We start from the raw sequence: 12591 nt of genomic DNA, 5'->3' as shown, positions 1-12591 counted from the left end.
TTTATCTGCTCCCCAACATCTGGCACCTCGGGAGCCACACATCAACAGTTCCCCTCCCTGAGCACTGCTGTAGTATAAGCACCTAATAATAAAACCCGGCTATTGTGTTCCTAAGCCACCTGTCAGCCCGAGCACTAAGTGCTGGGGTAATAAATACTTGCTCAGCTATGCCTCTTCTCCGCCAATTCTCCTGGCTCTGCCTGTTTTCATTAGTATTTCTTTTCTGTGGACACTGCAATTACACTCTGTTCCTCTTCAGGGCCCTTGTTCCAGGTTCAAATAGAGAAGTGATAATGCAGGGAAGCTTTTCACATCGCTGTTTATTTTTGTCTTCTGAGTCAGGAAGATCTTTTCAGGCTGGGACCAACCCTGTGCGGTTTTGATTGGGGAAGGACTCGGGCGGGGGGGGGGTGATGGGGAAAGGGGTGAAAACTTCAGGTTCCAGATTTTATGGTTTATAACAGTGGCGGAGTCCTTCCTTGCTGGCTTTTGCTGAGGTCACAAGCTATGCTCCTTCATCAGGAAGACATAAGTATGCAGTCTGTACTGCTAAGACCCATGGTAAACTATCCATCTGCCACAGCATCTGTGAGCACCGGCACTCCCAAGCCTCTTCTGTCATCCGAATCTCTGAGCAAGAAGGAGGATTCAGCTGAACGCAGCAAATTCAAATGTGTAACTTTTTTGTTCAAGTTTGCAATATGTTTGGAGATATTGTCCTGCCAGAAAGTCCCTGGTGCAGCAGCCAGCTGGTGCTCAGGGAATCTGGGGAAAGGGGGAGGGTATTTCATTCCTTCTTCAGGCGTGGAAAACAACTGACGATGTCACTGGAGTTATTTGCTTCTTTGGTTATTTCCCAGCAGTAATTGAGAGTAGGGAAAAAGTCCTCACCAAATATGTGGAATTTGGGTAAATCATCAATATTTTTAACTAAAAAGTAGCCAAAAATGTAGAAAAAATCACAGGCGAACATAGGATGATTCAAACTTAGTGCAATAGGATGAACTTCAGCATTTCTTGCAGGTGATTTTTGTTCTGTTCTTGCAGTTGAAGAGATTCACTTCATTTCAGATCTTCCTATCCAGTGAGAAAAATCATTCTTTCTGTTAGTTGCTAAATATAACCTCTTGTGCATCCAAGAAGATGCAATGAAGTGTCCAAATGAGGCCCCTACACCTTGACCTTCCTTGCCAACAGACCACAGTCACCTGCACGCATCACACTGTCCAAGTGACATGGCATGGCCAGCTATGTGCTATTAAATCTCCCAAACCAGGGTAGCCACAATCAAAAATCGCTGCAGCAAAGGCCTCTGTACCATGGTAAATCCCAAGTCATGCTTGGAAGCTGTTTGGGTGGACCAAAGTGACAGTGGAGGTCATTGTAACAGCACAGCATGGTGGGTTGAGCTGCCCACAACCTTTCCTTGGCACACATTCGATTTACCACATGGCCAAAGATATCTGGTCTGAGGGCCCCCATGTCCTTCTCCCCACCAAGGTCTCTTTAAGACACGATTCAGCTGGAGAAATCTATGTGGTGAGTTGGATAAACCAGTGTCTCAGCCAAGGACTCTTTTGGTTGCCCCTAGAGCAGCAGAAAGCTCAATTCATGTTGTACACAGAGAAATGTCAAAATGCTCTACTGGAACAGCAAAGTCTAACCATGGGTCACACACTGCGGGGGAAGAGCACACCTCAGGGTCTCCTTCTTGCCCACCCATCACACCACCACCATCCCATCTTTGAGTTGGTTCCCAAACTCTCCAGCCAATCTTCCCTGAAGGTACCTTGTGCCCTTCACTCCCCTGCCATTGGAAGGAAAAGAATTTTAAACATAACACAATGGAAACCATGGGGTATTTTCTAGCTTTTTTCTTTTCCCTTGGAATATTTATTTTTTCATGGGTAGCTTGTCTGCTCATCACTGGGACAAACTGCTCAGATGTGCCGGTAGCCTGAAGCCCAGAGGACTGGCTCCCCAGGTTCCCCATCCCTCTGCATGTCAACATCATTTAGCTTTGAGAAACAGACCATGGAAAAAAAAATGACACAGATTTTTTTTTAAAATATGAGTTTTTATTTGTTTAGATTGGAGTTCGAGAGAGTGGGTAGAGTGGAAAAGCAGAGTGATTTAATTCAGTGAAGAGGTCTAGTCCCGCCTTGGGTGTTAGATCACAAGGTTAGCAGGTGGTCAGAAGAGTCCTCCTCCTCCACTCAGCTTGCTGATCTTACTGATGTAGTTCTTGTTTCTGATGTTTTCTAATCTCTCTTCAGAACTTCACTGTAATTCTTTGAGACATTTTTCTGTTTCTTTAACTTACTGAAAAAGCTAAAAGCTGAAAAAAATTGCAGGACTCAAAATCCTGCCAATTAGAATGGGCAAAATTTCTTTTCCAGCAAAGGTTGAAAAATACGATTCAAAAATACAAACAGGCATTGAACATTGCACCAAAAAGCATTTGAAACACAAATCTCAGAAAGAGAAAGAAAGAGAGCTAAATAAGGAGAAGAAAGGTCACAGTTTCCATGAGAAATCCCTTAAGAAAGTGGCTACCAGTTAGTCAATAGAGAAAATAAAGTCAACAAAAAATTAAAAAAAAATGCATTTTTTCTAATTTTTAATTATTTACAGCTGTAATAACAGGATTGTCATGCATTAAACTGCTGCTGGCTAGATTCTTTCTCATAGTGGAGTAAAGAGAGTCTCACAAGATGGAATAAAATGCAGAAGACATACTGGGGCACAGACTGAACCTGAGGCAGTGAAAATAAGCGTATTCTCTGGCGATTTTTTGCAGTGTGCTCTTTCCCATGATGGACTGCTCTAGCGTGATGCTAATGCAACGTTCCCTACCCTGAGCACCAGGGCTGCAACTAAAGAAGCAGCGGGTGTCCTCACCTTTGGATAGGACATTAGCCTGTGGCTATCCCTAGGTCAGTCAACAGTGAAAATGTAGTTCACGAAGGGATACTTGTGGTCACTTGACTAGATTTGGTGGGCTGGGAAACTCTTTTGTGACAACCAAGATGAGCCCTTCAACTCTAAATACAGTCTAGCAAAGGCAATGTGGCAATGACAGGTTTCCCAACTCTGCCCCTACTTATTTGTGGTTGCAAAAATCAAATTGCTCAATGTATAATTGCCATTACGCTTGCTGGATGCCCTGCAAAAAGACAGGAGGAATTGTCAGACTTCTCAGGGGAAACGGTGCTGCTGGCAGTGTAACATGAGCCAATGGACTTACCCAGTTGACAGAACCTTCAAGGAGCAGTGAAAAGAACCAAGAGCCTTTGAAGACTGTGGGAGCATCCTGGCTCACGTAGCAAACCTGGGACCAGGCTTCCCTTTCTAGGCAGATGGGATCATGAAAGCTGTGTACAGAAGATATCTGCACTGGTGGGCACTGGGACAGTGGGGAATAGGAAAGAATAGTTAGAACATCGTATTTTGTCCTAGAGCTTCATGAGCAAACCCCAGCTGCTTGTAATGAATTATGACAGATCAAACGTTAGGACTAATCCAAGCCTAAGATTCTCTGCTGTTTCAAGCAGCACAGATTCCTGTAGTGGGAGGCAGGCATAGACCTAGAAAGAGAACTGGCTTTGCTTGCTTATGGGAGATGACATCCTTCATTCTCGTGGCTGGGACACCACAAGGCACAGATCGACAATCGCCACTGACTGCGAGAACCTTTCTCCAGCAGCAGAAGAGGGCATATAGGAGCTATCAGTGCAGTTGCAGGATCACTGCCTAGATGTTTCTCCTAAGACAGAGGGATACGAAGGGGTGACATTAAGGGAGCTGAGGCTGGGTACCACTGTGAGGAGCTGCACACCGCTCCATTACCATGGCCCCACTGCTCATGGGCTGCCCAGCATCTCCCTTTGGTCCTGATTGTGCTGAACTGAGATCACATGTGGGTCCAGGACACAGCAGCAGTGAAGGCCTATGCTTTTGCTGACCCATCCCACAATTAGCATGTAGTCACATATCAGCATGCCCCACCTGGATGAGCAGAAAGCAGTGGCCAACTGCCAGCACTTCCCTTTGCTTTACAGAACAGCCCAAGCTGAAGTGCATCCGCTACCTGCAGTGTTCCTCTGGCTAGGGACAGCTGGAATGGATCCCATCAGGTTTTGTGCTCCCTCCTAAAGCAGTCTAAGGGTGGAAACCTCACACCCCTTTGCAACGCTCAGCTACACGTTCCCTGTTTGTGCTGTGGGGTGAGGGCTAACTGCTTATGGCATTCAGCTGTTGAAAGGCCATGCTGCCTTCCTGGGAACATCCTAGTGTCTGGGGCAGGACAAGGGCTGTGTTGGAGAAGTCGTGACATCTGGGACTAAGGTTTTCCTGAAAGGTGCTGAGCAGCACTGACAGCAGTGTCCTCTGTCCAGGCAGAAAGCCTGCACCAAGACCCCAGCATGGAGAGGCTCTTCTCCCTTGCTCCCTTTGTTCCCTGTGCCTCCCAAAGCCATCTGAAGACCAGTGGAGAGGGATGCACCTCCTTCCAGAAGATTTAGCAAACAGAACAAGAGGGAAGTAAAAAAATTTAAAGTGACCATTTTCTCTTTCAAAGAGAAAGAGGTTTGACTTTCAGATATAAAGAGTTTGTGAGCATAAAGATACACACACACACATGCATATATATATATTTATATATACATAAAAACATTTGGCTGACTGAACAATAACAAGGTCAAACAGTAAATATTTATACCTGGAAGCCATCAATCTCACATGTGCTGTGGCCTCTTGCCAAAAATGCCTTCAGGAGTACTTTAGTTTGATATGGAAAGAGGATTGGTGAATTGTTTGGGGTTTTTTCTCCCTGCATTGACATTAATAGAGCATTTATGTTTTCATGAACGTGCCTCTCACCCTGGCTGAGCCCTCACCACCCCCAACAGCCACCAAGTAGTCAGGGAAATATTGCTTCTCTCCATTCTGCAAAATCCACACAGATATTTGATCGGGTGGGTTAAAGTATGTCCGCAGAGAGGCACAAAATTTGGGGAAGAGGTCCTGGAGTGAGGGTTGGCCTGATGCTGCATGCCATGACGGTCCAGACCCATGGCCTCACGCCGGCTCTCCACCACCCCCGGGACCAAGCACCTGGAGGGGGGTCACTAGCAAGTCCCTTTCACACCATTCCCCAAGTGAGCCCATTGGGAGCTGCCTGGTCCTCTCCTGCTCATGGCATGCCCTGGCAAGCTGGGAGAGTGCAGTACCTGTACTCAATAGCCACTTGCCTTTGACCATGATCCTTCCTTTAACAACAGCGTGTGATTAACTGCTCTGTTCCTCCAACAGCTCTAAAGACCACTGCAAAAAGGCTATTTTTGCAGTACCCTCCAGGGAGGCAACAGCTCCAGGTTTCTGAAGGTCTCAGGGAGGTTCTTAGCAAAACAGTGGGTCTTCCTATGTGAGGTGATATGGAGCAAGAGAAACCCTTTCCTGGTATGTGATGAAGCCCTATAATCCTCCCCAAGGGATGGCTGAAATGAATCCAAGATATGGTCAGAAGAAATCAAGGCAGTGAATAAGAAATGAATGCACCTTGTGTCCATAGGGTTAGGCTCACAGAAACAGGCTGGTCGTGACCTTGTTTGCATGCATGGCTTCTGTCTGGGAACAGCAAACATTGGGTCTGCTTGCACAGGGGATGTCCTACAGCAAATGAACTAGGACCCTGCCAGTGCCACTGAGCTGGTGAGGATCAAGATGGAGGTGAGCTGTGCTGGCCACAGCACTTGTCTGTAAAACCTAAGGAGTGACAAAGCCAGCTTTGCTTGTGTTGAGCTCTGTGCTCAGAGAACTGGGAAGCTCTGTCTCAGGTGTCACAGTCCTGCTCAGTGATGTTCAAGAAGCTTTCGAGACATTGTATGGGGGTAACTCCATCAGCCTTTTAGAAGAAAGGATGGCACCGAGGGACCACTTCCTCCCCCAACCCTCTCCTATCACCCTGCAGAAATGTCAGAGCACTAACACGGTGCTTGAAGCCACCACATGCTACCTCCCCTGCACGAATGGAGCACCTCAGCCAAACTGTCCCCTGCCTCCCTGGGGCGCAAAGCTCCTGAAAGCCGCACTGCTTTTGCCCATGTGCGGTTTCAGAGGAGGGGAGAAGCAAGCCGCCAGCACCAAAATGTCCTTCTGACATTTTCAGGAGGAATACAACTGCAGGCTTGGACTGCACTGTATGTGTCCCAGGTGGTGCAAGATACAAAACAGGAGTGCAGACTGAACAGATAATTTTTATCATCTTCAAAGACTTATTATTTCTGCCTGGGAGACTCTCATCAAGTCAGGGAAGTTTTGGGCCTTGCGAGAACAAAAGAAATATTGGAGTATTGAGGTTCACAGTGAAATGAAGTGCCCACTCTGTGCACAAGTGTGGATTAGACTATCTATGGCCATGTACAGATCTATTCCTATATAGGACCAATTATAAAAATGGAGCCCTTAGATACTATCACAGCAAGCAGAAAACCCCAGTACCTGATGCTAGGTTAGCTCTGGCTCAGTGAGCCCTTAGAAGAAGCCCCCGTCAGCAGCCTTGTGTTAGCTGGGAAGGAAATGTCCCAATTTGAGCTGCTGGCAGATTTTTTAAAAAAAAAGAACATTATCTTTTCTGTGATGTCTGCTGGCAGGAGATGTTAAACCACTTATTTATAACTATCTTCCCGAAATGCTTCCCTGCTTGGAAGCCAAACTACAAATCCTGTTTGGTTTGTTGTCTTTAACCAAAGGATGCCGGTATTTCTGCTTCCAGCTGGCAAAAAGACTCAGAGCCAGTGCCAGGCTTTGGTGGGAATAGACTTGGCTTTCAAGGCGTGCTCACACAGATTCAGGAAGGCAGGCTTTTATTGGGCAAAGTTTTTTGACTCAGGAGGAGCAAAGATGAGCCAGCAGACGGGTGTCACCGGCAAGCCAGATGGGTGGGCTGTGTCCTGGGGAGGGACAAGAGTCTTGGTGTCACAGGGAGGGAAGGGCTTGGGAAAGAGACAGGCAGGAGATTCACACTGACAGATAGTTGAGACAGATCAGATCACCTGCAGGAAAGGAGGCAGCGCAGGTGCTGCCCCGATGCTGTGCCCAGCACCACAGAGAGGTCCGGCCCCGGCACTCTGAGCATCACCCCCCCACACTGAGCCTGGGTGGCCCTGGGTGGGCAGCAAAGGCAGTGCCTGCAGGTGCTTGGGCTGCTGAGAAGCTGATGGTAAGAGCTGACAATTTATGGAGAGCTCTACGAAGCAGGGACCAACAGACACGGGAACGTGTAGCAAGGCGATGTGTGGTAGGAGGTGGCCCTTGGGGTAGAGGGGATTTTGGGGAATGCCCAGGCTAGCAGTGGAAACCACCTCTGTTCTGGGGCCAGCTCAAGTCAGCTAAGTCACTGGATCCCATATTTAAACTTGCCTTTGATGTAATTCTGTTAGTAAACACAATATACTCTTTGTTACAATTTTATTGTGTTTGTTTTGCTTTTTATAGGGTTTCTATTCCATTCACTTAGGCCTGAGTATTATAGTGACATGAATATTTTATAAGATACACTTCATCTAGCTTATTTAAGAAAATGACATCCAAGTAGTTTCCAAAACAAATAGCCTCCTGGCCAGTTAGCATGGCACTTCCCGCCAGAAAGCCCAAGGAACAGGACAGCAGCAATGGCACTCACTGCTGGAAGAGATGGTGCTGGTGTGGAGGGAGCACAGGGGACCTGGGTGGCAAAGGGTATGGGGCTGCAGCAGGGCAGTGCTGGGGCAGCCGGGCTGTCAGAGCAGAGTGGCTGCAGCAGCACCAGGAGGCCAGTGCCAGGAAAAACCAGGCCCGTAGGTGCAAACGCAGACGGGATGTCCGCCCTGCCCGGCAGAAGGGCTGGGAACGGTGTGCCCTCCCTCTGCTCCTCCAACCCAACGCTGGGTGCAAAGGGGGAGAGCTCCCAGCTTTCCCTTCCTCGCCACCCAGCGGGAAGCCCTCAGGGATGACAAGCACTGTAGAAACGTCATGGGCGGTTTGGGGTGTGGATGCTGTGGGGTGGGATGGGGAAAGAGCTGGTGTCCTTAGCATCGGCTTGAGGGGATTTGCCATCTCCTGCCAGATGCTGCCTGCTGGTGTTGATGCGGTCGTGGACTGAATGCACTGGGGGCTGAGCTAAATGTCTCCTCGCTCCTCTGCTCGCCACAGCTGTAGGCAGGGGGAGCGACTGCACTGCTGTTGAGCCAGCAAGATTGGTAAGGGATGGGCAGGACATGCACCAATGCCACCCATGCTGAAGGACAAAGTGCCCTTGCCTTCCCACCTCTGTCCTGCCATCCCCCATGGATATTCCAGGTGGGGCGAATCCTGTGCCTTGTGCTTAGCCCCATTCCTGCATGGACAGGGGAAAACTGAGCTTGGCACAGTGGCTCAAAGCAATGCTGAAGACATCACCTTGGGAATGCTGGGGCTTGGCCTGGCTGCATGCACCCAAAACATGCCAGAAGCAGCTCAGGGGGTGCAGCTGGAGGGTCAGAGGGAGGCCCAGGAAAGAGAAGGTGCATCCCACCCTGGGAGCAGGGCTGCTGGCAGGATCAGTGCTGTGGACAAGAACTCACCAGGCACAGGACATCCTTTCTTGTAGCAGAACAGTGTGTCCATGGGTCCAGGCACCAGGGAGGGGGGACAGATGGCTTGGATGCCACCATGTTGTGCTGCTGCTGGGAAGGGGACAACCACTGGTTTGGGTCCTTGACTGTGGTGGCCGAGAAGGGAGGAAAAAAACTTCTTTCCAAGGCACCAGCAGGCTTTCCTTAGAAGAGTGTGCAGGTGTTAGAGTTTGGTCTTATCTCAATGGCTTTGTGGGATGGCACCTGGCTCACATGGCTCTCTGGGACAGCAGAATCACCCTGCTGTTTCAAAGAGCCCCTTCTGTTCTGCCATGGTGATGAGGATGCTCAGCTGCATCTGTTCACCAGGGGAAGGCAGGTTCTTGGGTATTGACTGTCCTCTGACTCACAGGTGGCAGAGTGGCCCCTGGTGTGTCCCACAGGAAACAGCCTGCACCTGAGTTGGCCTGAACCAGCATCACTGCTGCTCTGGTGCACTGGAGTAGGGATGCACCATGAGCTGGACTTCCCTCGGCTGTGCTCCTCCCAGTCAGTGTGGCTTATCCAAAATGTAGGGGCTTCTCTTCCTAAATCCACCCGTGAACAGTAAGATACTACTGAGGGCTGCTGGGTAGCCAAAGGAAGATGAATGGGGACCTGGAAGAAGATGCTGGCACAGAGAGGAGATGCCAAGGAGGGTATGTGGATGGGCCAAGAGAAAGTGATAAGCCACTCCATCTGAACATGAACTCTATGGCTTTCGGTCCTGATGCTGAATGCATGAGGCCTCACAGCTGCTCTTTCCTCTAAGGAATTATAAAGCTCCTCTCTTGACTTCCTGACTGACCCAGAGAAAAATTATTTCTCTGGTAGGAACCACCCCACCCTCTAACATGAGTTGCCCCAAGAGTGCAGGATGGCAGACAGACAAGACCTTTCTCACCTGTTCTTGTCTGGGGAGAGACGCAGAAGAAACCAGCAGCTGGGTTTGGTGAAGACAGAGAGGAAGAAGCCCTGTAGATACCTACAAGATGTTCCACCTCTGCATGGCTCCACCGACCACAGCAGTGGTGGGCTCACCCCGAACAGGCACTGGGCTACAAGCTGGCCCACGCCGCACTGCTCCCTCAATGGCCCAGCTCACTTCTGCAACCACAGCCCAGGGAGTACCAGCTAGCACAAAGCACCAGGCACTGCAGAGCAGCCTGGTTGACTGATTGACTCTGGAGGCCTCCACATCCTTGAGCCCAGGCCACCAGAAGCATCCACCATGCTAGGGCAGTCCATTGCAGAAGAGGAGGAGCAGGGTGGACCACAGCAGCAGCCCCCAGCAGAGTGGAGCGTGGAATGGCAGTGGTATGCAGACCGTGGGAACGGCAGGAGGTGAAGGAGGCGAGATGGAAGCACAGGGTGACTTGGACAGATGGGGGATATCAGACTCACAATGTTAGAGGCACAACTTGTTATGAACTTTTTTTTTTTTTATCCCTTTCATCATCGGAGACAAAGTAAAATAAAACCGAAGTATACAGGATTAAATTAAAATCACAGTTTTGTTTACATTATAAAAGAATGATCTAGTAGTAATAATAATATCAAATGAACAATAATAATTAAACAAAACAGGAAAGAAGAAAGCCCTGGGGAATTCCTGCCTGGATGGTGCTCACTGATGGAAGGTTTGTGTGACCGGTTTTATTGTTTGGGGATCATTCCCTTGATAGCTGACTCCCGGTTTACGTATGTGGCCCAGTAGACTAAATTGAAAATAGCAAAGAGGACTGGAAAGACGATGCGGGACATCTTGTCTACCTTGCTGACGCTGTTGTATGTCTTCTTACTCTCTGGGAGCTTTTCCTCTATGCGAGGGATCTTGGGGGCTACGTTGGTGGCAGTAGCAGTGGCAGCAGCGCTCTTGGAGATGGTGGGCAGGCCGGGGTCCTTGGCGATGTTGAGGGCATATGTGGTGCCAACAATGTTGTAGGTGTTGTTGGTTTTCTTCGCGAGTGCCACTGGCTCTTTTTTCTAGGGAAGGTGGAAGAAAAAAACAGAGATGAAGTGACTGTGGAATTGCATGGAGAACATTTTGTCCTCTGAGTTTACCTGCTTTGCCTGGATGAGAAGATGTAAAAGGGTGCAAGGAGCAAAAGATCAAGAAGGCGGCCTTGTGGAAGGGAAGGAAGATGTGGCGAGAAGATGGCCAGAACCCATGGCATCTGCCACTTGAGGGCTCCTGGCACATAAGAATGTGCTGGACTAGGGTGGACCCAGCTACTCCATGTAAGCCTGGCATGCAGCACATAGCAGAATGAGGTCCTGGCCTGGCAGCTATGTCCTGCTGCAAGTCAAATAACTGAATGAACATAGCTAGATTTTTAGCCTCCTTGCAGCCCCTTAGATCAGAGTAGTAGTATAAAAAAATGTGCGCAGCTGCACTTGGGCAGTAGCTGCCTCAGACGGGTGACTCCTTGATGGGCTGAGTGCTGCCAGATTTATGTTGTGTATTGCCAGGTCAGTGTAAGTGAATGCAGGCTCAAACTATACAGACTCCTTGTTCTCTCTCTCAACTGGGCAGTGTGTTCTGCTGCATGTAAGGTTCAGCCATGGGGAGATGATGTAGGAATGTAGTCTTTAGAAAAGAATGACACCCTGTGTGGTCATCCTAGGGGAAGAACTTGATTTTCTGCTTTGCTGGCCTGCTTCCTGGGTGTGGTGAGAGGAGGACACATCATAAAGGATTATAGGGTTTTTTTGTAGCAGAAAGACAGTGGCTTTAAGAATGCGGGTGACAGCACTGCAACATTTTTGCACCTTATTACAAGGCTGTATCATACACTACCTCAGTGCCACAAATACGTCACAATTTAACATCATGATGTCCTCCAAAATGCCTCTGGGACCCTTTAGAGCACCTCATGACCTACTCAGGTAAGCTACAGAACAGATGGAGGGCATTTGCACTAGCCCTGGATTTCAGGATTGCTCAACACAGCACTGTAGGGCAGAGGGAAGCCTTTCATCTTGCCATCATATCTCAGGGTTGCTGCAAATCAAGAGAGATTAAATGCATTCCTCCCACAAGGCTCCAGGGATGGTCATGCTGTCCACGCTGAAGGGAGAAGAGCTGGCATAGCAAATGGCAAAAGAGGCACTTACGTGTCAGACATGATGTACTGAAGGATGATGGAAGGTGCTGAAGACAGACAGTTCAGATGTTAATGAAGATGAGTGGACACGAAGACAGAGCTAGGAAGTAATGATAGGTGTTGTCCCCACTCTGAGGATCTTCCCGCTGCTGTCAGGGACCTGAGACCAGCTACACCATAGAACATATTGTATAAAGCAATCCAGGTCTACCAGGAGAAGCCCACTGAATGAAATCTATTCATATGAAGACACCAGGCACTCTGCACATCCCAGAACTCATGTACTCCATGCGGCGTCCACTGTAATTACACCACGAACCAGCATTAGACACAGCAACGACTCATAGTGGGAATCTAGTATCTAAACTCAGAACAAGGTGTGACTTAGGATCTAATTTTCTATTAAAAAGCAACTGAAACACAAGGTAAGGCTCATCCAGGCATTTCCCAGGGGTGCTTGGCACAGTCTTGCATGTACGTGTGAGGGAACTACGTACAAAGTGATCATCAGGAGAAGGGGAGGGTGTGCAGCCAGCAGGACCTGGTCATCTCCCCAGCCTAGCCTGGGAATTGGTAACAGCAGCATTGATGGGTAGCACTGGGAACTGGAAAGGCCAGATTGTCCAGTCTGCTCTGCAGAGATATTCCAAAGGCTTTAGCTTTCATGCTGTTCTTCCATTTTAAATGTGTCCACAATCACCACGGATATTTCTGGTTACCTTAGGAAATGAATTTTCCACAGTGATTTTCAGAGAGACAGTAAAAGCAGACTTCTGTGCAATCTTTAAACTCCTTTCCAACAACATCATAGCCAGGCCTGCAGCCTTGTAATAATGCCATCAATTATAGAA

The 12591-nt window shown here is 48.7% G+C and overlaps 1 protein-coding gene across 1 annotated transcript in view; it reads right to left on the bottom strand.

The window, feature by feature from the left end:
* Nucleotides 1–2056: 2056 nt before the first annotated feature.
* GABRA3 (gamma-aminobutyric acid type A receptor subunit alpha3) overlaps nucleotides 2057–12591 on the bottom strand; it is a gene marked incomplete at its 5' end in the record, with an annotated part of 77637 nt that continues 67102 nt past the window's right edge. Inside the window, one exon of the mRNA XM_042807206.1 lies at nucleotides 2057–10619. Within this exon, the coding sequence (XP_042663140.1) occupies nucleotides 10290–10619 (330 nt within the window). The remainder of the gene's footprint in view (nucleotides 10620–12591) is intronic.

Source organism: Tyto alba, unplaced genomic scaffold (genome assembly GCF_018691265.1).
Source record: "Tyto alba isolate M040663 unplaced genomic scaffold, T.alba_DEE_v4.0 Super-Scaffold_5, whole genome shotgun sequence".
In the NCBI taxonomy this organism is placed as follows: Eukaryota; Metazoa; Chordata; class Aves; order Strigiformes; family Tytonidae; genus Tyto; species Tyto alba.
This window is presented reverse-complemented; position numbering and strand designations above follow the sequence as displayed.